The 25,504-nt window shown below is 39.0% G+C and overlaps 2 protein-coding genes across 2 annotated transcripts; both read right to left on the bottom strand.

The window, feature by feature from the left end:
- Positions 1–1,614: 1,614 nt before the first annotated feature.
- Positions 1,615–9,067, bottom strand: LOC308132012 (uncharacterized protein). Its single transcript, XM_080498947.1, has 6 exons — positions 9,016–9,067; positions 5,534–5,937; positions 4,829–4,982; positions 3,503–3,604; positions 3,134–3,224; positions 1,615–2,337 (listed from the first exon to the last, which is right to left on the bottom strand). The coding sequence occupies exons 1-6, from the start codon at positions 9,062–9,064 to the stop codon at positions 2,139–2,141; spliced, it is 999 nt and encodes a 332-aa protein (XP_080355073.1). The 5' UTR covers positions 9,065–9,067; the 3' UTR covers positions 1,615–2,138.
- Positions 9,068–9,818: 751 nt separating this feature from the next.
- Positions 9,819–25,487, bottom strand: LOC308132852 (uncharacterized protein). Its single transcript, XM_080500036.1, has 12 exons — positions 25,165–25,487; positions 23,943–24,000; positions 23,640–23,787; positions 22,141–22,237; positions 21,501–21,757; positions 20,789–21,406; positions 14,706–14,946; positions 14,073–14,130; positions 12,256–12,403; positions 11,447–11,543; positions 11,035–11,291; positions 9,819–10,778 (listed from the first exon to the last, which is right to left on the bottom strand). Exons 1-12 carry the CDS (start codon positions 25,418–25,420, stop codon positions 10,647–10,649), a joined length of 2,367 nt encoding a protein of 788 aa, XP_080356162.1. The 5' UTR covers positions 25,421–25,487; the 3' UTR covers positions 9,819–10,646.
- Between the last annotated feature and the right edge of the window lie 17 nt (positions 25,488–25,504).

Raw genomic sequence — 25,504 nt, forward strand, 5'->3', positions numbered from 1 at the left:
CTCATTACTGTTAAAAGGAGGGTGAGAGTTAAATGACCCTGCCCACAAACACCCAGGCCTCTCCCGCCAAATAACAGTAAAAAAAAAAAAGGGGGGGGGGGGGCTTTGGTTTTCTCATGAAAACCGACTCCTCCTGCAGACAAGTTTCCGTGCCACGAGGAAAAACCATGTTTTCTGTGGAACACCAACGACCATCATCTACTCACTGTAAATACAACTCAACTCTCGTAATTAAAACAAATCATTAGATGTGGTTATGATAAATTACAGTTTTGTCAGCGATATTTTAATTTCCTGTTCATTAACAGTAGAAACAAGTCATGAGAAAAGCAAGTCCTGGAGGCCTGCCATGGTTTGACTACCTTTCCTGGCTGTGCCACGCCCTGAGCCTGGTGCTGGCTGGGATTGGCTGCAGGCCCTCAAGATATTAACCTGGATAAAGCCAGAATAAAAGATGGGTGGACTGAAAAGTATTGCTGGAAATACAGTTATTGCATAATGTCTTTCATTTCAAAGGGCCACGTGAGGGTTTTGTTTGATTTCTGACCTTTGCTTTAAAGACCATTGGAATTAATTTGAACTTTCTCTTTGATACTGCTTCATTAACACTGTAACTATTCCTGCTTTCACTTGTTTTAGAAACTGGGTACAAGACATCATATAAATGCTCCCTATAAGATTTAGAAAATAAAAAAATGATTTTTTTTATTTTTTATTATTTATTCTTAAAAGAGGCATGCACTTTCATACCTGGATGGCCATTTTACACAACACTGCCCAGGTTTTACTTAAAACCTTTACTGTATTAAGAATAAGCAGAATTGGACACCTCAATGGGAGACTGCATCATTCCTTTTCAAAGAAGTGATTTTAATCAACATAAATGAGTTATCATTTTTGAGCATTTTGCTGAGGTTAGGAACTATAAGAATAGCTACCTCAAAGAAATTCATTTTCTGTGGTTGTGTTATTTATGCATTTTGATTGATTGATTAATTTTATTTTTTTAAACTTATTTTTTCACCCCTTTTTCTTTTAAAGTTTTGCTGGTCTATACTACGTTAGCCTTGGAATTAGTGGGCAGAACAGTGGTGTAGTGGTAATCGTAGGCAGAATGTTCCAGGTTTCAGTCCGGGTTGGCCTTCCTGAGTGGAGTTTGTATGTTCTCCTTGTGCGTGCATGTGAACTCATACACTTGTGATGAAGACTCTATCTCATCTCCGTCCTGACCTTGTGATTGACTGGTGACCTGTTATCGACCTGTGGACGATACCTTTACAGTCGGCTGGACAGCAGCTCCAGTCCCCCATGAGCCTGATATAACTTTGTATGCACACATACATTTTTGTATGACTTTTTTTTTTTCCTTCAGGTTACCTATTTTAAAAGTAGTGCAGGTAAAATAGAGGCAATCTATGCGTTTCTGGATAAATCTGGCTAATGAAGAAATAAAGACTCTCTTGATGTCTCATCTCTCTGTCAGAGAGATAAATAAAAAAATTAATAAAAAAAAGCATGCATTAGATATACATTTTATTTTATTAACTTCTTTTGTAATTGCATTCGATTTATTAAAGTACAAAAGAATAGTTGCTGCATCAAGATTTCAAATATACATACAGAAGTAATAGAAAAATAAACCTTGAATTTCACACTGCATTTTTAAACTATACCATGAAATATTACTGTTACTTAAAAGTCTGGAAAGGCAGAGAGCGACGGTCACAACAAACAAACAGATTTCATCTTTTCGTACAAGTTTATCAGCTATTGTTTACAAATTAGTAAAAACAACAAAAAAAACCAAACAATTAAATTAATCCAACAGTCTCTGATGTCAGTATGAAAACCAAATGAATTGCAAAAACAACTACGTTACACAAATGGAAACAAAAGTGCAAACATATAAGCGAAGTTCAAATTGGCTACCAGTGATCCGACTTTCCCATTAGTGAAACGCTCCAGTGAACATCAGGTTACCATGAAGAAAACAAAAACTAACTTAACAACATTCAGTGAACTACCTGCATTCTCTTTCACAGAAACTCTACAAATCTGCACGAAGACATTTTCTACATTTTTATTTAACTTTTACTCAAAGCGATGCGTCACGTCAAGACAATGGAGTAGAAAAGCTTTCAGGCCTCATATAAAGGAGTAACGGAGCCGTCTTTCCACTCAATGAGGATTTCTCCTTGTTGTGCGGCACCTGAGGAATATGGCAGGCGCATGGCACATTCAGTTAGCGGGGCTGTGTCGCTGCGGCCGGGCGATCCATGTGCACGCGCCTCAGGTCTCGGAGTGTACGACCTTAAAACACAAACCACCTTCTTCCTTCTGGTTCAAGACAGAAATGCATAAATATGATCATTTATGGTACAACATGGGACTGCCGTTTTGAAAACACAGCAAGATTTAAGAACATTTCAGCCTTTAAAAGATGCAGTGAAACTTTTATTATCAGCAGGATGGATTATTGCAACATGATTTTTCAGGGGTACTGCACTGGTTTACGATGTGTAACTTGAAAAATGGAGCTGAAAAAAAAACTGGTCTTCGGAGTCCATACATCTCTAAATAACTTGTACATTATGAACTGCAGATAATTTGGAATGAGGTTGGAACCCGAGCATGGTGAAGCAGCATTTTAAACAGGGTTTTAAAAACCACAATTGCATGTATAACTTCTAATTAGTATCATGGAGCTTCAGTATTTTTTTTTTGCCTCGTTTGCGTTTGAAGTGTTATTTCTGTATTTACATTCCTATTGTTTACAAGTTAATGACTTGCTTTTAGCTTTTTAATGTTCAGAAACTGGTTTTTGGTTGTATTCTCTTGTGATTTCGAGCTCTTGTGAAGTAGAATGTTGTGGTATAAATAAACTTTTCAAACCTTTTTTGAAATGAGAACAGGTTTTATTTCATTTTCTCCTTTTAAAGATCAACTGAAAGGAATTTGTACATTGATTGGACTCTTTACTGTCAAATATGATTAGAAAACAACAGTCTGGCCTTCTTTTACAGGGGGTCACACGGCACGTCATTCAAACCCAGGTCTCGAGGAAAACACATTTAAAAGCAGTTATTTTCAGAATACATCAAGACAAACAGAATGTGCTTGTTTGAATACTCACCGGTTAAAGAAAATGCTGACAATAAGAATCGCGATCCCCACTATGAGAGCCAAAGAGCTCAGAACCAGCATGGTGATCTTCCAGCCCATTCCTGTACACATTCATACACAACCATCCTTCATGTTACGCATTCCAGCTTCGCCTTGTATTTACCCTTTTCAAAGGAATAACTCTTTGCCAAATGTTTACTTAGTTTTAGTCAACACAAACTCCTGAACACCACAACTGATTCAAGTTTTTCTCCAATATCTGCCGAGCACCCAGCTCCACCTTGTGGTGAAAAGGCAACATCTTTCACACCTGAAGGTAAATTGATGATGCCGCTGGTGTCGTGAGAGTAACCATTTTGAAAGAGTTTGCTGAACTTACCGTACACCATACTGTAAAACATCGCAGATGGATCTGTAACAGACTTTGTAGTCAAGGACGCAGTATACAAGTCTGTAACGTTGGGGCTCATCGTGACCTCAGCTGGAAGCATAAAAAAAAAAACCCAGAGAAAAAACTTAATCAAACATTTAAAAAAAACAACAACAAAAAAAACATTGTTGGAACTTAAAGGCTTGGTTTGACCTCATGCAAATCTATACATGGGCTGGGTGCCCATCAGTAGCAAATACGAATTGAGCTCCAGAATATAGCCAATGTAGAGAGACGCAACATGACTCAGCCCTGCAACATGACAAATTACACAGATACATCGATGGAGAGGCTGGCTTCCCTCCAGAATCAGGAAATGGACCAAAGTGCACTTAACTGAATTTGAGGCTCCGGCTGAAAAAGGGCATGTTGTAATTTAATAAACCGGCCACAGCAGTATAAATCATACTGGCCATTTAGGATCTTCTGCAGGAACTGCACCTTTTATTTCAATTTTTTATTATTATATTTATTGCCTGAAAGAGATTTTATATGACAAATCAAAAATAATCAATACAATAATTCACCTCAGTGACCAGACACTTCAATATTGAGGACCAGCTGCCTTTTCTATCCATTTGGATGATTTTACTTTCATGTCTTCGAGAGCACTTTAACCATTTCGGGGCTGACGTTGTATTCAGCTGATGTCAGCTGAATACATGTGAAAAAGGCAGGGTCGACCATGGACAGCTCACCAGTCCATCAGAGAGAAAATGGAGCGTTATATAACTGCAAACACTAACAATCACAGCTACCGGGGATTTTTATACTCATCAACTGCACCGAAATGAAGATTCTGGGCCGTATGGGGAAGCTGAAGTATTCAGAGAATATTCACGGGATGAAATGTCAAACTCCAGAAAGGTTCACACCCAACTGGGAATAAACCTGAGACTTTCATCATTTCTATGATTCATTCTATTACATTTTGTTGTGAATGTAATTGTTGCATTAATTAATGCAACAATTAAATGATTAATGTGTTCAAACATGGTCTAAATGTACTGTATGCCACCACAGAAATGTTCAGTTCAACACTGACAAGGTGAGGTTCAAAAATACTCATTACATTCGTCAATGGGGAGCCTCGGGTCAAAATAGTAAATAGTTTCCTGATAAGATGACATATGATTAAAAACCTGAATCCAATATTTACACCGTTGTCCAGGAAATCTGTGATGAAGAGAGATTGAATCTATTAAAAAAAAAAAACACCTTGTGGAGTATGACAAATTGTAAACCGCTTTAAGTCAAAGACTTTTTGCTCCTTACCTGATCCAGCCTCTCTGTGCACGCCAGCGATATAACTTGAGGAGGTCTGGGGGTTCGGCATCTCCGTTGTGTGACGGTGACGGTGTTTACGGTAGTGTTTGTTGTTTTCCCCATTGCACAATGGATTATCATCCAGGGTCTGCCATCTGCTGCCCTGTCAGGTTGACAAAACGCACTTTTAATTCAGCAACAATTCAATAATCTTTATGTCTCGTTTTTAACTATCACAGTAATATTTACACATCTTGGTAAAAACTCAAGTAAAAAAGAAAATAGAATAAGTTTGAGCTCGAGTGTAGCTCATTTTGCGCTCGCTGCAGTGCAGCTGAGGTGAAATTGAAACGTAAAGCTGTTGCACAGTATTCCAAGAGTTTTCCAGAACGCGTGCTGGACGAAACGCAACATCATGCATGTTGGATTGTTGTGGTAGTTTACCAGCAGAGGAACTCGCCAAAAGCGTCTCAAAATGTCTATCGGTGGGAAAACAATCCAATTTCCTCAGTTGTGAGACAGATGTAATCCCCCAGTTTAGACCAACACAAACAGATGTAATGAAATAAATAAAAGACAGCATATATAAAATGATCAAAACAAGCACAGATGGTTTAAAAAAAAAAAAAAAATTTGTTTTTTGTGTGTTGAAGTGCTTCTGTGAATGTATACGTGTGCGACTAAGGCGGCATTTCCTTCTTAAATCACAGTTACCTGCTTATGTTCCCTGGAAAGGAAGACCAGCGTGGACTGTTGTGCAGCGTTAAGATGCAGACCTCTGGATACCAGAGTGAGGTGTCCCTTCTTGGAGCAGGTCCACGCCTGGCTGCTTGCCTCTCTGCCAACGTCCTGCGTGGCCTCCTCACCGCTGGCATGGTTCCGCCTTGATGTAAAGACGCAGGCCTGCAGGTAAACGCCTTCGTATTTTGCCTTCGGTGCAGTCAGACACTCTCCAGTGTGTCGACTGCTCAGGGCCTGGCCGTCCTCGAGCCACGTCCACTCCTGCAGGTCCGAGTCGGGGCTGCATTCTCCCAGTGACACTCGACCTCCATAAGCTCCTTCACTGGCCTGAAGACATTTATTCAGGAGCTTGTTTCGGATTTTAAATCCACGTACACCTGCAAAGAGATAATTCAAAAAGATAGTATATCAACTTCTGACCACATTTATAGCTTTTTTTTTGTTTTGAGAAACCTTGTCCTTGAAGGAAGGAACTCCTCTTAGCTATGCAACTGTCACTTCAATCCAATGCAGTGTTTAAAATGTAGCATTAATGATGTTATGGGTCAGACGGACACAAGTTCTCACCCTTAACTGAGAATCTGGGTTATTTCAGCATAATCAGCACGGTTCAACCACTGACAACTTGTGAAGACATGGTGAGCTGTTGAAGTCGTACCAGAATAGGACATAGGGGGGTGTTTTTTTTTCTTTTTTTTTAAAGAAACAATTAGAGAGTGATGATGAAAGAAAAACTGATGCAACACAGAAGTGAACAAACTCCTGTCCTGACTTGTTTGAATAGCTGACTTGTTTGCATTGCTGGCAAAAATTTAAATGAACAAAGATTTTTCCACATTTCAGCATTTATCACTCCTCAGTTGTCCATACTTGCTCAAATGGAATTATTGATTTTTTTTTTTTTTTACCCCCTCGGTAAAAGTGCCATGTGTTGTATTTGGTAGTATAAATAACATTGAATCGAATTTGTATGCAAGGCTTAAATGATATGCAATCTCTAGTGATCTGTACAAGATTGGCATGTATATGATGATCAAACTCCTGCTGCAACACAAACCAACTGATTCACAGACAGTCTGCTGTTGACACAATGAACCGGGCGGGCTGGAGGCCGGAGACACAACATGAAGGACCTTGGCTGATAAATGCTGCTCTGCAGAACACAACTGTTAAAACATCCAGAATAAAAACCCTACAAAGCAAATGAGGGCTAGCCCACGAGAAAACTCAACTCTTCTGAATACCAATACAGCGTTGCATCAGTTGAATCCATGTATTTCTCTGCATGTTTTGTCTGATGTTGTATAGGATGCTTCCTTTGAATGTTCTGCCCGTTTGTGTGCAAGTACTCCAATCCAAATCCTAGATGTGAACCCAAGTGTGCTTGGTTGTCTGCCTCTCTGGCAGGTTTGGTGATGTCCATAGGTAGCTGGGACTGAAGATGGATGGATCAAAGATGCAGGAGACAGAAGAGAGACATCACACATGTAACTGTGGAGAGTGTGATTGGTTGCAACGTATAGAACAAGACAACAGGAAGCTAAATGGTTCTTAATATAGACACAGGAGGTACGAGGAATGTTTTTCTGCGATCTATAAAATATATTCTGACAGCTCCCCACAGAAATACCCTGCAACTAAAAAAAATGTGATTAATGGTGGGAAATCACTGAAGCGTAATACTGGTTTCACACGGAGTTCCTCACCACTAGTCTTGTATTGGTGCAGTGTCTGTGAATGTTTGATCCTGAACACCTTTCACTGCATGTGGTTGCTACGCTCTAACAAACATGATAAATCCACCGAGCTGGAAGAGCAAGACAAAACATGAGTCTCAGCTGAAAAGCATTGCAACTGTTTTCTCAAGTCTTTGCTCCGGCTTCCTGTCACCCAGATAATTCATTGTACAGCTACTGCAGTTCTATAAACCTGTGAATGTCTTGACCCAGTACACATTTCTAATCTTGTCTAAACAGTCTTGAGCACAGGGGTCATCTGGAGAAAACTTGTTTTCTCTTCCCGGAGTTGGAACCAATCATGCAGAAGCTGCTTTTAGTTTTTATGCACCAAATATTTGGAACAAGCACCAAGAAACCTGCAGGACGTCTCCAATTCTTTTGAAATGGGGCTGGAGACCTTTCTGTTCGCTGCAGCCTGCCAGGAGAGACATAACTCATGAGAAGTCACACTTTGCCATGAGCCCCTTTATTGAATTTGCTTTTAATTTTCTTAATTCTCTTATTTGTTTCAATATTTTGTGTTCTATATTCTCATTCTAGCTATGTTTTAGTGTTTATAGCTCTTCATGTTTGTTGATGTGAACCTCTTTGATTTGCTGGTGAAATTGAAAAGATAATTTCTGAGTGTTTATATTGATCAGAGGTGGGAGAGTATTGACAATCACATTGCCTCAATAGTTTTTAATAACAAGTGATAGTGCTGTAGTTAAAAACAAATCAATTAAAAGTACTTGTAGTCTCAAAACTACTCAAAGTATTACTTGGAACTGAATTCAATACATTGTTATCAGTTGGCAATAAATTCAACTCACCTGTACAAAATATCCAAGACATAGAATACACAGTGGTAAATCTGCTTCATAAACAATTATACATATAAAGCAATATGTCAAAAATCTCTCCTAAAACATTGCTTTAGCTGCAAAAAGGCAGATTAAAATGTTTATACACGACATTGAAACTGTCTTAAATTAAAAGCAGAGGGATTATTCTGATTTTTGGAGGAGAAATGGCAGAAAATATCATTCTCTGGTGGGGAAGTCCAAGTAAAGAATTATGACAAATCTTTGGATATGAACTACCCAAGAGCTGTTTGTTTTTGTAAAATCCCCAAAAGGAAGTGTCCCACAGAATGATGAACATCTGGTAAAAATATGCAAGTAAGAAAAGAATCATGAGAAAGTAGGGTAAAGGAACACATCCAACTGGATAATGAACAATGAGAAATGTATAAACTTGACTAGTATAACAAGAAAACATGTCCCAAGTTGCATTGGCTCTTTTGTATAGGTTCGTATTTACGTTTGTATGTCAAAAATTCGTTTTCTAATGCGGATTTTAGTGGGGAGGGGGGGCAGACAAGTATATTGCTGGTGTAAAAGTATTCCTAAATATTTCATTATTACATCACTAAGAATATTTGTATTTCGTTACTTTTACACATTACATAGTACACACCTGAAGCAACGGATGAGCCCAACAGATAATAGTTGTTTTTTTATTCAGCTAAACAAGAATCAGAGGCATTATTCAGGAGTTTTGAGTAATGTTTGTTCACAAGGTGGCTCTCATATAAACCACTTACGCACCGGACAGATCAACTTTAGATGTACCCTGAAGCCTTTAGCGCAGGTTCATATCGTTTCACGATCAGAGTTTAAACCACATAGATAATATACAACCTGCGGATGACTTGTAAACAACAACAACCTTTACCTCCGGTGATGAGGACGAGCAGACAGAAACACGTGAGTCCTCTCTCCATCTCGATGCCAGGCTCGCATACTTTGAGCTCTCCTTGGGAACTTTTATAGGACGGGACGGAGCTCCGTTACGTCACGAGTTAGGGCGAATCTCATTGGTTGTTATCTCCGTCTATCACCCTTTCAGCCAATCAAAGGTGTAGGAAGGCCACACAAAATAAAATACCGCCCCAGGGCACGGAAACAGTGTTGTTTGGAGACAACTGCATGGAGGAGGCACCAAAATACTTCATGCACTTTGTTTTGCCATCAATCAACAGCGACACGAGAAATTCTTCTTCTAAAAACAAAAATCTACTTTTTTTTGTACTTTTAACCATACCTTGGACAATGAGACATTGCTTTTCTGATTTATAACAGCTTCTCTGGGTCAAAGTTTATCACCTGACTAAAGACATTAGGTTACACCCTGGAGTCACCTGTCCATGCAGAGCAAACACACTCATATCCACACCTACTATAACAGTAAATTTGATTTCAGAGCAGCATCAGCTCTTCTCAGCACACTTGCACTGGTAATGAAAGAACTTGCATTGACCTTACTTCAAAAAAAATAAAAAATACATAACTATGCACAGATCTTCTGTGGCTGCAGTCTGATTCAGATCTTTCTATCTTTTGACGTAAACCCAGGCAGAATTGAGTGTGTCAAGATCAGGACTCTGCGGTGGCAGTGATGTTTTTTTATTACAGAATTTTGAACTTATTCCTAATGCTTCAATTGTTTTGTTTTTTTATTAAATAAAGAACTAAAAGTAAGACAATTTTCCCTCTTTTATTGAACCTCTCCCGAGAAGCCGTTATTCTTCGCACACAAATAAATAAAGCAAATCTCTGCTTGAATCATCTTCACAATTTTGCATACATTACTGCATGCTACCATCTTATCCATCTCTCTCCAGAAAATTCTGCCAACTACTGTACACAGCTCTCACACAGTCTTTGTTTACCACTATGGCATGCAGAAAAGTGTTTACAGCCACCGCGCTACAACTCCACGGACTACTAATTACTTTGAAAGAGCATAAATCTGTTATAAGGAGAAAATAGTGCTGCCAGTTGAATAGGACAGTCTCAATCGTTACGGTGAGGAATGGGACAGCTTTTGGGGCCTGCAGGGTCACATGGTGTTTTTCTCTGTCATGATGTACCCCAAGAATGTGACGAACAGAAGAAACTCTTAAAGTAGCATTATACATGCAAGTAAGTCTATATCTGTTATATTTCAGTCTGTATATAAAGAAAATAAGAGGTGAAAAACACTTGGGGGGGGGGGGGTATACAGTTGTTCACTTAAAAACAGCACAAAAAGACAGCATTGATAGGAATACAGTCTCCTGATCCACTCCTCCGAAGGCCATGAGAGGGGAGGGAAATTGACAAATATGGTGGAGGATCGTCTCTCTGTTGAAACGAATGTGGAACAGTAGGAACTGGATGGAAGTTGCAAAGTCAAAAGCACCATTGGTTAGAAAAACTACATGTCATGGTTGTTTACTGAGTGGGATCCAGTGCTGGGTACAGGTAAGTTATCAAGCCAGCGGATTGAGTCCCACATTGAAGCCAGAGGGATTGAAGTTGCTGTTAGTTGGAGTAGCAGCAGGCCCAGGTGGGTCCCAGATCCTCGCTGTGCTGAGCATTGATGAGGTCAGAAGGAACAACGAAGAGCGGAAACACCACCTCTGGATCGAAAGCAAAACTGATGTCCAAATACACCTGAGTAACGGAGATACATTGAGAAAACAAAATGGTCCCAATCATTTCATTGAAAAATACAAATGATTACCAACTGCCATTACTCTAAATGAAATGCCACTTTATTGCAACGTCTATCTACTCATTTTCTATACCCCTCAATCCAATTTAAGGGCTGGAGCCAATCATAGTTGCCATTGGGCTAAAGACGGGATACACAAATACCAATGTTTCAAAACCGGATCATGTTGATTATACAGTATGTCTCATTACATACCTTCAGGTAATGCTCAACTGAGATGATTTCACAGTTATGGAGAGTGTAGAGAACATCCTCAGGAATCTTCACTTCACAGGGGACGGTCACCCCTGCCCTCGGTGTGATTGTGTCTCCAACCATTTTGAATATCGTTTTATCGCTGATGTCGGTGTGACCTTCGGCACGGTACACGATTTTCTGCTGTAAACTGAATTTGGGCTTCACGTCTTTTGATGAGGAGTTGCAGATCGTGGCAAAAGCAGATAATGTGTCACCTTGTAGAGACAAAACATGGTATCCAGATATACAAATGAATCACTAACTATTTTGTATAATTATGAAATTCAGTATCTGTATGCACTGTTGTGGGTAACCCTTGAATATCAACTAACTCACCAAAGAAACAGGTAGTAAGTCACAGGCACTTTACCTGGAAAGCAAACCCCTCTGTTAACAGAAGCAGACATTTGGAGCTGTCCTTTCGAGAAAGTCCCCACAGTTTTATCCACTGAACCAGACTGGGGACACTGCAAACATATTAAAAACAGACATATTCCACAGTCAACTGACAGCCTCCACCAGGCCCGCCCCTCCCTACACGCAGAACACGCGCTTTGCGTAGGGCCCCGCGATCCATGGGGGCCCCATTTTGCGCAAGTGAATTGAATTTCTCTCAGGATCAATAAAGTATCATCATACTCTGCAAATGCGCAAAGGATGCACGTGCATTTTGCCGAGAGGCGTGCGTAGAGCACCGCCACCAAATCAGCCCGAGGCAGGAGAGAGAGAAAAAAAAAGAGACGAAAGCGCGAAGCATCACCATCTGACCAATCAGCGGTCAGATGGGCCGGCAGGCAGTTGTTTACAGGTAGAGAGTAGAGAGAGAGAGATGGCTTCCAAACGTCAATACGATAATAATAGTAATAGTAATAATAATAACAATAATTATTATTATGTTATTGGAAGGGGGCCCCCAAAATAAAATCCTGCTTAGGGCCCCCACTTGGCCAGGGGCCAGGCCTTGGCCTCCACTCATCACAATTCAAATTCCAGAACAAAATTGTGTCTTTTTTCCAGTCGAGTGTTGAGTTAGGCAATCTTTGCGAAGACCACACGAAGTGAACTTTAAAATTTGACCTTGTCCGATACATTTTACTGCTGTGATGCTGGAATTTCTCCCATGAATTAATAACTTTGATACACAAATGTATTAAGTGGTTTTCATTTTGCCATATTCACCATCACTTGCTGAAATTGTGGAAAAGACTTCGAAACAAACTGGAGCTCTGTTGCCACCGATGAAGGCCACCGCCAGCGTCTGGAAATCTTTGCTTCAACCAGGTACACAATTCTTCCACTTGTGCCTTTGAAGGATGATGGCATTTCTCTGTAACACAGAACCAGAACATAGTAGTGAATTATAAAGATAGATTACAGGGTTAGTGGTATGTTTTAAGACTAAAACCTTCCAAGTATGATAAGGCGAAGCAGCTTTATTTGCATAGCAACAATGCAATTCAATATGTTGTACATGAACAAACACGGACAGTTCCAGATGACAGAGAAAGAATACTGCTGTCCTGAAAGAGCTCATCCCATGTTTGAACTGATGCCTCCTGGCAAACGCTATAGGCCAATGAAGACCCACACATCCAGACTTCTAAACATTCTTTATCCTTGGGCCATCAGATCCTTAAATAACAGTTGAACCAGGCATTAGTGTTTTTAATCTCACAGTAATCTTGCTCATGATGCTTTTATAACGTGTCTACGTTTTTAATTATTTCCCGTTCTAATACTTTCTACTGCTGCATTGATATTAAGTGCTTTTATATTACACGTACTATCAATTTTATGGGTCATTTTGTGCACTTTATTCATCAAACAGACAGCAGCACCTGCAATTTCATTATATTATACGTATAATGACAAATAAAGTGTTCAACAACAACAAAGTTGCTCATGAAAAGTGTGAATAAAAACAAGAAAAAGGTGCATAAAAACAAAAAGAAAAGTTAAAAAGGAAAAAAGCATAATGAAATATAAAATATAAAATTAATTAAAATAGAGCATTAAATATAAGAGTATAAATGTACAACAGTATTGTACATAAAAGCTTCTGCAGGTGTGGTAACAGAGGATCTGAGCTGTATTTTGGGCCTAAACCATGCAGTGTTTTGTAGACCAGCAGTATTATTATCTATTATTATGGAATCCATTCTTTGTGAAATCCATGGAAAAGACTGAATTTCCATTCATGAAATCCATTCTTTCAGGTTTTTCCACCGAAGGCAGTGCAAAAACCTGACAACTGGACTGATGTGGTTCGCTTTCTGGTGTTCAGCAGGACTTGAGCGGCAGCGTTTTCAATCAGCGGAAGACCAGTGAAGTCAGAGTTATAGTCGACTGAAAATAAATGGGTGGATTAACTTCTCTAAATCCTACTGAGACATCAGTCCTTTAACCCTCACTATGCTCTTTATAATAAGCTGTCTTTGTGATTGTTTTGATATGACACTGTTTTGTTTTTTTTAACACCAGAACCTGGAGAAAAGCACAAACTGTTCATCGCTCTTCTTAAGCTCCAAAAACCACTACTGCAGTTGTATCATTGTTAAGCAGCGTAAAAGTAGCTGTGAACTGAAATCTGAGCGCAGACTTGAAAATGTTCATTGTTCACTGGATCAGAGTATTTGAAATACTTTCTTCATTGTCAGACAATATGGTTAAAAATCTCTAGCAGAAACCGAAACATCTTTCCATTATGTATTCACATCTGTACCCTAATAAATTAACAATATCTTCATTGTTTGTCTTATCATTCAGAGTAATTGCTGTGACAAGTACACCAGCAGGTGTCACAAGAGCATCACCTCTTTATGTCTCCTCAGGCGCATGGGTGGAGATCCTGCAGGTGGTGGAAAAAACTGTTGATAGCTGATAACTAGGTCTGTGTTCACTCTTGATTAAAGCTGGACTTTGTGGCTTTGCAATACAGCGAGCATCAGACCAAATGAGGAAACAAGCAGCAATAAAGATAAAAGCTTCGTGCTCACCCCTGAGGGAGTTTGACTTCAAACTTGAAATTATGGATCCCTTGGGGAAGCACAGTACCTGCAAATAAAGTGAGGTTTATTTGATCTTTCATACATTCTTAGAAACCCCTGAGTCTCTTAAGTGGTATGCAATATTCTTAACCTTCTAAAATAAAAATTTTGTGTTGTATCGGGTTGTAATCTTCTTTTTCTGGGCCTTTCTGTGAGGAAGATATATGTTCTCCCTATATGTTTGCTTGTTTTCTACAGGTTTCTGACATCACCAGTCAATTAAAAAAAAACCCATATGTATAAGGTTCCTTTATGACTCAAAATGTTCCTGTAAGCGTGAATGTGGTTAAAATGATTCATATTCTTGGTTAAATTACGGTGACGTCATGAGTAAATGGTATTTAAATCAAGGCTGATTGTGTCGATGCTGAACTGTTGAAGCTGTGAGAAGAATGTGGCAAAATTACTGTGAAGCCACATAAAAAAATAGTGCAGTCAAGGTATTGTGATACTTTATTCCAGTATATCTGCAAAAAAAGTGTGCATTCCCTATTGTGACAACCTAAAACAACAGCAATGTCCAAAATGTCTACAATGTACGTGCTGGATCACACAGTTAACGCCCACAACTTTAGGACCTACCTTGAGCGGTTTTGGCAACCAAGTACTCTTTGATTTTGAAATATCGCACGTGCGCACTGTAGGAATCCTTATTATCTCCAGACCCTTCTGTCCAGTGCACGTTTGCATCCCCTTTAGTCTTCACTGAAATGCTCTTCACCTTGGTGTCTTCTTTCAGATTGAAAGTAATTGTGCCTATAATAGTATCTCCTTCGGAAAACGTGCCCTCTTGGTTCAACGTTTCCAAAATCAAATTTAAGTCCTTGAAGGGAGACATGTTGTCGTTAAATCTGTGCCTTTGTTTATCCGACTGAAGGAGCTTCAAGTCAAGTAGCCTCTAACTGAAACTCTAAACCACAAGCCTCCAGGAAACACAGATCATAACCCTCCCTCAGCGACACACAGCCACTGACAGCACTCACTGCACGTGGTACAACGTCGTAAGCATTTGAGGCAGGAAAGCGGAAAGAGGTGTGGTGTAAATGTGAGCAGTCTATTGTAAAGTGTCTTCATCATATGGGCGGTTCCTGCTTCCCGGAAAACTGTTGTGAAAATGATCATGCATTCCGTTTGGTTTGTTGCCATCGGGAGCTCAGGCCACAAAACGCAGACAGCTGTGTTTCGACAGATGCAGTGACGGTAGGAACTGCTATCAAATGAGAATGAGAATGTTTTGATGAGCAGTCATTGAATCAAAAACTGTTTTGAGAATGAAATAAAATGTTTGAGTAAGAGGCAACATACATGTGAAATAAAGCTTATATTTTCTTTGTGTATTATGTCATATAAGTCAAACATGGATGAGTTGTTTTTGTGATTTTCACCTGCACGAGAATGGCTTAATCCAAAGGTGAACAGGAATGTGTTTTCTTGACAGTCAGGCCTAATAAACATCTCAAAACGCATTACTAACAACAACAACAACAACAAAAACAATCCTCACTTGTCCTCATTGAAACTGTATATTCATAAAAAGCTTCCTCGGTGTGTACACAAAGATCACAACCTGACAACAATAACTCGGCTATGTTGATGAAATGAATCCAACTGAGTCTCCTCTCCTGGAGTTGAACTTCTCTTGCAAAAAATCTCTTGATTTAGCTATGAGTTACTTTGTAAACACGAAACCATACAGCCATGGACAATGACAATAACATACATATTTATGTTTGAAGATGTATGTTTCAAAGTACTAGAAATAGAACATTGGAGAAAGAGACAATATTGTTCATTCGATATTTATTCAGTTGTATTTTCACAAAAAGGTCCTTTCTTTTTGTCTTTTAAAGAGGACAGCGATGAGGGAAGCCTGCTTTTCTCTGGCTGCAAAACAATTAACCCCGGACAGAAATGATACTGACTGTGTCTGATGGATTATTTGGTCGTAGTGCATTGCTAATCTGGGTTGAAAGTTAGCTCATGTGATAACCATATGATAACCTGTTCATTGTGATCATGTGGGGCTATAAATCCCGACATCAGGAATCACAAAACGTTCACTGTGAGCTCATAAAAAGTATGTTGTTGTATTTTTAATTGACTCTTGTACACGCCATACATTGTTCAGTGTTGTCACTTCTGCTGCAGCCACAGAATTTCCTGAAGGGGGCTCTAGTTAGAAATGTTGTTTTAAATCCAGTATGTTATGTGTGAAGAAGTCAGAGGGTGCAACACATGAGGCCATCTTTACCACTTTGCAATAGGAGAAGGTCTATATTTCCTATCGCTATTGTGGATAAGATTAGAATATCAAAACCGACGACCTCCTCTCACGGACACCATTTTCTCAGATGCACTGTATGTTTTAAATGAAACATCTCTGATGAAATGTCATCAAGGTATTATGATGGTGTTCTCAGTTAGCAAAATTAACTTCATATGACCTATTTTTGTAGGAGTCGCAACAGCTGCAATCTAGGTTTTCATTATTTTCTGATTCAGTAAGTAGCCTACTTCATGAACTACTGACAGCTTTGGAATGGCATACACACAATGTGCTAGTTGTATATTTAAACTTAATAAAAAATATATTAATTAGACTACAATATGGATCTGAAAAAAAGAATATAATAATTTGATTTGTAAAGAAGTCAGGATGCTGTCATAAGGTTTATAAACAATTCTTTTCATGCTGTCTTTGTTTCAAAATAAGATGAGACTACCGATCCTTTTGTTTGCCCAGTTTTATTCTCCATCAGAGGAAAGAATATTCATTGCAAAGAAAACCTAAATGAATGAAAACAACTGTTGAACATTGTCTTCATTGTCCATTTATCCTGTCTTCCAAGTTATGTGAGGGATGCATTGAGTTGTAATGGATCCTTTTTGAGAAATACATTTTAATAATAATAAAGATTAGGTTTGCCAGTTGACTTTTAGCAGGATTTATCACATTTTGCCCTGAAAAATGTGACTGATGTAAAGACAGCCATCTCTGTGTGAATATATATTAACTTCTATATAGTTAATAGTACAAAAATATATTGAATAAATTACTTCAAATCAAAAAGGGTTTTATTTTCAAATTTCGATGTCTCATGAAGTGGATTTTTCATACAGTTTTGCCAGTTTTGAGCACAATGCACTTTGCGGTAACTGAAGAGTACTTTCCTCACATCCTCAAAAATGCAGCACTTCCTTATTTGATAGTTTGTGGGCAGAATAGATGCACTAGTGCTTCAACGTCTGCTCCCTTTGTTTGTGAGCATAATAGAGCTGCCCACAATGCAGCCTCTGGGGAATCACATTACATCAATCGCACAAAACAAAGCAATAAGATTATAGGCAAAACACCAATCATTTTAATTGCCCGCTGAGTACTAATCTGACATACAATGAAAACAGGAAAAACTTGCCATTTTCATCAATAATTCATTTGTTTGTACATTTATGGACATTCATATAGATAATGACTATAATTTTGTAACTTTCTGGTTTTATTTTTTCCTCTCTGAATAAACTTCAATCATTCTTTATGTCATTTAATCTATTTGGATTGGCAGTTGTGGTAAGTAGGATTTTCCAATGTTAAACTATCACATATACAAAAAATCTTTTTTTTGTTTGTTTGTTTTTAGTTCAGCGTTGCCATGCGTTCCTGGAATGCCTTATTCCTGTCTTGACTCTGAGAGGCAATGTTGCAATTTGATTGTATGTCATCATTACTTCCAGCTGTTTCTTGTCCTCATTGTCTTTCCCAGACCTCACTCTAATAACAATGATCTCCTTTCTGATCGGATAGAAAAAGAGACCATTTCTGGCATTGCCAATACCACATTCACGCAGATACTTTGTAGAAAAGCCCAATGTCTTAATTCGTTGAAGGCATTTTTATTAAAATTTTTGCTTTGATAATATTTCTTATTCAGTGTCATGTTTTTATTTCACTTTTTTAACTGGTAGGTTTTAAGGCTGTATCTTATTGTATGGACTAATATTAACTATTGATAACATTCTAACTACTGATCTAAATCGCATCAACATTTTGGTATCGATCCACATTAACCGTGTTGGAATAGTTTTGTTGGAGTCCAAGACAAACACACAACAAGTTTCACAATTTTAGTTAGGATTTAAACTTTTTTAAAGCTTTAAAGTAAGAAATCCTTTTACCTGGTTCTTTTTTGCGACTGAGTGCTGTTTGACATTGAAGTAGTTTTGGTGCTCGCTGTTCTGCACATCTGCTCCTCCTGTCCATTGCTTTCACTGAAATGTACTTCACTTTGATGCTTTTAATGCTTTTAAGAGTAAAAGATACGAATCTTACATTATTAATCCCCTCGGGTACCCACGCTGGTGACCTGTCGACTGTGGGAATTGGTCCTGCAAACGACACAGACCCCACCTGCACATCGGACATCATAAAGGAACTGCCATAACTACTCAATTCTAACTAATAGTGATGTTTATTACAAGAATCTGCTGTGCAAAACCACCAGCTGTAATAGTGGAATGTTTGAAGATTTTAAACAAACAACACGCATAATGCAGCTGATCTCACTAATGAGCAAAATGAAAAACAGCCAATTTAATATTAATTTAATTTGATAAAAACCACTGACATGAAAATGAACATAATATCCCATTGTGCATCTATGAGCAACTGGGAGGTGAGAAAGGTACACGTCAATAAAATCAAACTAGAAACCTTGCTTGCAAGGATGAAACTTTTATTTCCTTAATCTTCCAAGCTTTGTCTGGTTTTTCGTCTGCAGTGAGATGTTCGTTGCACGATTTATGCTTTATGCTTTTGTGCTATTGTATATATATCACAACAGTTTAAATAATATATACATTAAAAAAACTTTTTTGGAGAGGCCAGGTTTTTTTCAACATGGCTGCAGTTCTAGTTAAAGATGACAAATCTACTGCTTCCTGCACAGATATGGTAAATTCTTCTTATTTTTGCATGTAATCATCAACATACATCAAACAATCCTTAAGTTATGCAGATGTGCCACTTGAAAGTTTCAACTACTACCAGACCTCAACAATGGATGTTCTACAAACGTGCATGATTGTAGTGTAAAAATAAATTACACAACAGTTCCAACCACACCTAGTAGACACCCCCCCCCCCCCCCCCCCACACACACACACACACACGCTTCCACTCCTCATCAATGAAATTTGCTGCTGATGTTTCTTGTGTTCTGCCAATATTCCTTCAATTATCAAAATCATGCTATTTTATTGTTGCTGCCTTTTTAATTTATATTCCTGCTTGAAAATCATGTTACTGCCTAGATGGAGCTGCTCAGGCTGGTTTAATCTCACAGCAGTTGGAAAATATTTGGATCAGTGTGATAACTATAAATAATATATGTAGCACTAACAGGAGTATTGTATGTTGTCCCCCAGCCATCAGCCCACCCTACACCCCCCCAAAAATATATTTTTTTAATTAAAAAAAAACCTTTTTGTTTGTATATGACGAACTTGCTTCTTTTCCGGAGTTTAAAAGCAGCAATATATAGCAACAAGTGGCTCTGTTGCTTGTCATTGTCTTGTGAAAGCTGAGAAAATCGTATCTTGGTAATTATGCAACTTCCTATTGCATACAGCACTATCAAAGGAATAGACACGTTTAACACTGTCAATGTGCAGCGAAAACACCTGTTGTTCAAATCTTACCCAAAGCATCTTTGTGTGAAGTTTCTACATTCTTCTCGTTCTTTGGCTGTTTTCTGGCATCGTCCTTCAGCTGACAGCAATCATGAGTGACTTTAAATGGCGTGATGGTGAAGGCACGTCAGGATAAATCTTTGTTGTCAATGTTAGACTAACCACTGGTGTAGTGCAGTGTCGTGTAACCCAAGGCAAAGAGTGGAAAACATTAGGGACTCGGTTCACTTTGGAAGGAAGGGGAGCCGGACATTTTCACACTTCCGTTTGGTTCGGATGGTGTTCACATTCACTTCTGGGACCGGACCAAACAGCCTGGAAAAGGTTTCACAGTTGCAACAGCTGCTGGTTTGGGGGTGCTGTCGCCCGGAAACAAACACTGACCACGGAGGAAATAAAGAAGAAACAGGGCTCCTTTTTTGGAAAAGTGGCTCCACATACATGCAACAATTCAGAGATATTCAACAGATCTTTAATAACGTCTATTAGTGAAGTTCACATGAAATTGAAAAGTATAGTCCAGTTTTTAGTGGCAGAGACTCAAAAGTATTGAGTAGGAAATATTTGGCTCCTTTGTTAATTCTTTTAGTGAAACAATACATTTTGGATACAATGTGCATCCATTTCCTTTTACTGGTTCTCTACACAGGAAAGTGAGGTAGAGCAAGTAAATACAAAATAATGCTGAGATAAAGAACACTTTGGATGTTAAACAAGGCATTTAGGGTGTCAGTCATTACATTTGCAGCTAAATGAAGCCAAAAGGCGACCTGAATTGACCAGAAAACATCACACAGTGCAAAAGTCTATTTTATATAACTATCTAAATGCTTGCAATCATATTAAACACATTCATTTTCTACTCTAAATTCACACTAGTAAAAAAAAATATTTCAATATTTCATTCTAATTTCACATTTCAGTACACACTTCATTACAATATCTGATCTTGTCCATAAACATAATTTCAACTATTTTGCATTGGATGAAGAATTTGCATCAGTTGCAGATGACGGGAATAGCAGCGAGTATGATGGAGGAGCTTCGTCTGCTTGAGACAGGAAATCAAAATTCGACGCTGGTGCAGAAGGCACAAAGTTGTATGAGGGAGCTGATGGAGATAGGGCAGGAGGCGGTGGCTGGATGGGCGGGGCTGTGGGGACAGGCGGTTGTGGGACAAATTCTGGGGCATTGGGCGGAGGGTGAAGTGTCGAAGACGCTGCTGTATATGGGTGTCCGTAGAGGTATGGCACCGGTGCGCTACCGTAGGCCCCAGCTGTGGGAGCAGACGGAGACGGGTACCCCGGTCCACCAGGTGGACCGGGGTACACAGGCGGATTACCTGGATATGCAGGTGGTGGTGTTGAATAACGTTGGACTCCTGCGTATCCATAACTGGCTGCTTGTGGGGTTGCAGGATAGGGAGGCATGTACGCTGTGGAGCCAGGGAAGTCGCTGTTACTTGGGCCCCCAACAGCACCAGCTGGGTAACCACCCACAGCCATATCCTCCTGATGGCCAGAAGCAAGGTCGGGAGGTATAATGACCACTGAGAACACAACTTTTGGATCGAAAGAGAAGCTGATGTCCAGGGATACCTGCGAAAATACAGTACATCCCACTTAATAGAAATTTGAAGGAAACAATCAACAAGTTAAAACTTTCTTTTTTTTAAAAAAGATGGGTACATACCTTTAAATGATATGATACTGACATGATGTCACAGTTGTGGATCGTCATTGTCAGCTCTTTTGGGATCTTCATCATACACTTGACCTCTTTTTGAATATGTGCTGTAATACAGTGGTCAACCACTTTCTGGACAGTGTGGGACTCCTGTTTAGTGTGACCGTTGGCACGGTACACAATTTGCTGTTGCAAAGAAAATTTTGGAGTCATTTCGCTGGAGGAAGAATTGTTGATCTTTGCGACAACCACCATTGTTTCACCTGTAAGAAAAACAAAATGTTTCCATTGAAATGTCATGATCTAGAAATGTAATCATGCAAATGAATGCGCCATTATTATCAACAACTTATTCATGTGGCATGAAATAATAGACTCTACCCATCTGTTCCAGGAAATGGCTGTGCTGTTTAAGTAAGTGCTCAGTAAATGAGTAATTAAAGTGTTCAAATATGGTCCGTTTCAATGATCTTACAGATTTGAGAACATCTAATGTCTGAAAACAAATGATGAATTCTCACATATTTTACTCATTCTAAAGCATAACTTATTTTATTAGTAGTTATTTTCATAATGTTGGCTATGACACATCACAAAACAGATGCTTCACATTTATCAAGACGCCTCATTTAAAGAATTTTACTACCTGCAGCAAAGGCCCCTTTGTCAAGGGAGACGTCCATGTTGACGTTTCCTTTCGAGAAAAGTCCGATCTCTTTCTGCTTTGAGCCAATTTGTGGAGACTACAATGCAATAAATAGGGAAAACAATGAGTTTCAGTCCATTTGTAGAGGTTAAAGCTGAAATCAAATAACAATGTGATTGAAATACAAAATTATAGGCGAGGACTCAAAATATAAGCATTTAAAAGCTCCTAACATTAAATTAGCCTCATTATTTTCTTTCTTCCACTGTGTACTGTAATTACTTCCAGTTGGAAGATTATGATTTTTGAGTGCTTTAAAAATGAACTGATGAAAAACAGTTTTGACATAGTTAGCATACTAAATGCTGATGTTATGTACGCAACTTTATAAGGATGAAAATGAGAAATTACAAAATTACAAAACACCAACTTTATGTTGCCCGCTCCCTTTTTTTAGTTTGATTCTTTTTTTTTTAATCTATACTGTCTGAGTTTAAGTTTCTATTTCTTTTAAACTTCTTCACTGGAATGACAACTAACACAAACAAATATGTCACATATATATATATAATCAATTAACCTAGGAAAAGCAGGCAGCCTGTACGTCTCTCAGCTGAACCATGTGAAGTTTAATTCCCACAGTTTGACTTATTAACTTCTGCATTTATCATATAGTGGAGTCTTATTAAGAGCTAAAACACAAATCTGCTGGCAACCATCAGTGCCACTGGAGGGATTCTGCTTTCTCTCAATGAACACAACCGGGTGTTAGTTTGCTTCTAAATGGACTTCTGCCAGGTACATTTGTGAATGGAACACTTCATGAGCCTAAATTGTACGAAACAAAGGAAGGGATAGAATCCTTTCACTGTGCTTATCATTTATGATCTACTTCATAGATACAGTGCTTCCGAAGTCCATCGCCCTCATACATTTTTCAAGCTGTGGGTGTTTTTTTTTTTTTTTTTTGGCTGGTAAAAATACCACCATATTACTCACACATGGATTGTATTGGATTTAGTGCAGCACACGTTACTGCTGTGGAAGTTGTATACATCACAATGGATGTCTTGAATGTGATTACTGGTGTGCATGTGCAGTGTGAACGAGTGTGCTCACATTAAAACTTTAGGAATGTGTATATACTGTATAATACACGAACTGCAGGTATGTCACTGTTTATATTACTGTTTAAAAAATGTTATGATTCATAGAACTGTATAACTCTCTGTCTGCTGTTTGGAGCTGTTGGAGTAGCAAAGATGAGAAAACACAATGGCGCATGTCGTGATGTCAGTATCCACATTCCCATCAAACTGTGATGATACCCAAAACAGACATTGAAAAAGTGAAACTATGGACATTTTAACATACAGTAAATGTCCACAACAAAACCTTTCAAAAGGGCATAATCCTGCTTATTTCTTCATTTTTCTTTTGAACAAACACATTTTATCTTTACCTACGTGTGTGTGTGTGTGTGTGTGTACTGCACATACCATGAGGCCATGAAGATTTGGAATCATTTTGGAGGCAAAAGCGATCTCCTTGTGGGCCGTCGTGTCCATTTTCCAACTCCTGCAAAGCTTTGCTTCCAGGCAGTAAACAATCTTTCCATAAGTCCCCCTGAAGGATGAAGGCATGCTTCTGCAACAGGATACCAGAAGTGAGACAAATTACCAGCTGCAATCAAGAGGCGGACTCAGTTGTGCTAACACAATGTTTTAGCCACTGCCCAGAAAGTACACAAGAGGCACAATAGCAATTTGGCAATTGAAATCACTTTACAGGCCGGTACTTACTCTCTCGGTATCTTGAAGCTGAAATTATAGACATGGTTCCCTCGAGCCAAAACGACGTCTGAAAAAAGAACAATTTTGATGTTATTTCTAAAGGAGAGCAGCGTAGTAATATTACCCACTTCATCCAGTTTACGACACCGTGCAGGTGGTGGAAAACATCAAGGCTATTTTTACTCTCGTGCCACACTGTTCTACCATGCAAATGCACTCACAAATACAATATGTGAAGTGGACTGAGTCAAGTGTGTTAAAATAGGTTCCACTTCTATCTACAAAACCATGTTGGGAACAATATCAAATCGTTAGAATAATTTCTGTATGAATGTCTAGTTTGTCTTTTTATTGTGCAGTTGTGATTTTAGTGCATATTTGGAGCCAATCTACAGAAAGGCCAAAGGCACTATGAGAGATTAAAACTACTTGATCATTCAGCAGTAAGTGAGCAAAGATACAGCAATATTGGATAAACGCCAAACTGTAGAGGGCAAGATTAACATACTGTAACAAGACAAAAAAATTATGTTGCATCTCTGGTGTCCCGTTATTTTATATCTCAGTCTGCTGTAATAATAAACATAAATCTAGACTTTGTAACTAAAGATCGAACTTTAGCAACTGTGTTTTGTGAGCAGATTATACCCTGGAGTGAAATTCAACAGCTTGGCTCTTTAATTCTTAAAAAAAAAAAAAAAAACATCTGTGGAGAGAATGATTAGAATGTTAACATAAAGCAAAATTCAAAGATACATTATGGTGAAAAACAAAGTGGAAACAAAGAATATCCTGAGATTTGGCGACCTGACATTATGTTTGGCACCCCTGGCTTCATACACAAGGAATTTTGTTTAAACAGAACAAGACATTAGTTTGAACTTGGCTTCACCGAGACTACATTGGAATCATTTCAGATTCTTTAAACTACACAGATTTTTTTTAAATTATTATTATTAAGTTGCCTCATAATCCTTAAATGAATTTGAAGTCTTTGAAGCAAATCGTTAAATTCTCATAGCGGCACAGCAGTGGCCCCACCAACTGGACATTACCTTTCTGAACATATAACTCGATGCATAATGTAGGCACGTGTCTTTCTTAATATGTCAATTCACCAAAATAATAGAGAGAGAGAAAAAAAAGGGGGGGGGGGGGGGGGGTGGGAGGCGACGTTTTAAGCGTGGGTAACCCCCCCCCCTCAAAAAAAAAAAGCGCACTGCCCACCCACCTTTACTTTCCTCCGAGATTAAAAACTGCTTCAGTTTGAAGTATCTCCTGTGCGACGAGTACGTATTCGTGCGATCGCCGTTCTTTTGTGTCCAGCGGACATTGGCGTCCCCCTTGGCTTTGACAAACAGCGCGTCCACGGTGGTCTCCTTCAGCAAGGCCAGCGTCACTCTCCCGGTGATCGTGTCCCCTTCCGAGAACGACGCGGCCTCGTTCAGCGCGTCGTACGTCAGCGTCAGGCTCTTCACCGAGGGCATGTCCGTGTGTTCAGCTGCACGACAAACGGGCACAAAAGAAAGGTTGGAAATGTGACGATTGCTTCGCCCCGGCTCCGTCACGAA

Source organism: Blennius ocellaris (assembly GCF_963422515.1).
Source record: "Blennius ocellaris genome assembly, chromosome: 7".
NCBI classification, from domain to species: Eukaryota; Metazoa; Chordata; class Actinopteri; order Blenniiformes; family Blenniidae; genus Blennius; species Blennius ocellaris.

Bases quoted from the DNA above. Each gene is read 5' to 3' on its own strand.
- LOC308132012 (XM_080498947.1), bottom strand. From the start codon at position 9,064: ATGGAGAGAGGACTCACGTGTTTCTGTCTGCTCGTCCTCATCACCGGA. The intron at 5,938-9,015 runs GTAAAGGTTGTT...ATCTCTTTGCAG, and splicing joins GCTCGTCCTCATCACCGGAG to GTGTACGTGGATTTAAAATC. The intron at 3,605-4,828 runs GTAAGGAGCAAA...TTATGCTTCCAG, and splicing joins GCACAGAGAGGCTGGATCAG to CTGAGGTCACGATGAGCCCC.
- LOC308132852 (XM_080500036.1), bottom strand. From the start codon at position 25,420: ATGCCCTCGGTGAAGAGCCTGACGCTGACGTACGACGCGCTGAACGAG. The intron at 14,131-14,705 runs GTAGGTCCTAAA...CTTTATTTGCAG, and splicing joins GGTTGCCAAAACCGCTCAAG to GTACTGTGCTTCCCCAAGGG. The intron at 10,779-11,034 runs GTATGTAATGAG...TCCGTTACTCAG, and splicing joins CAGTTGAGCATTACCTGAAG to GTGTATTTGGACATCAGTTT.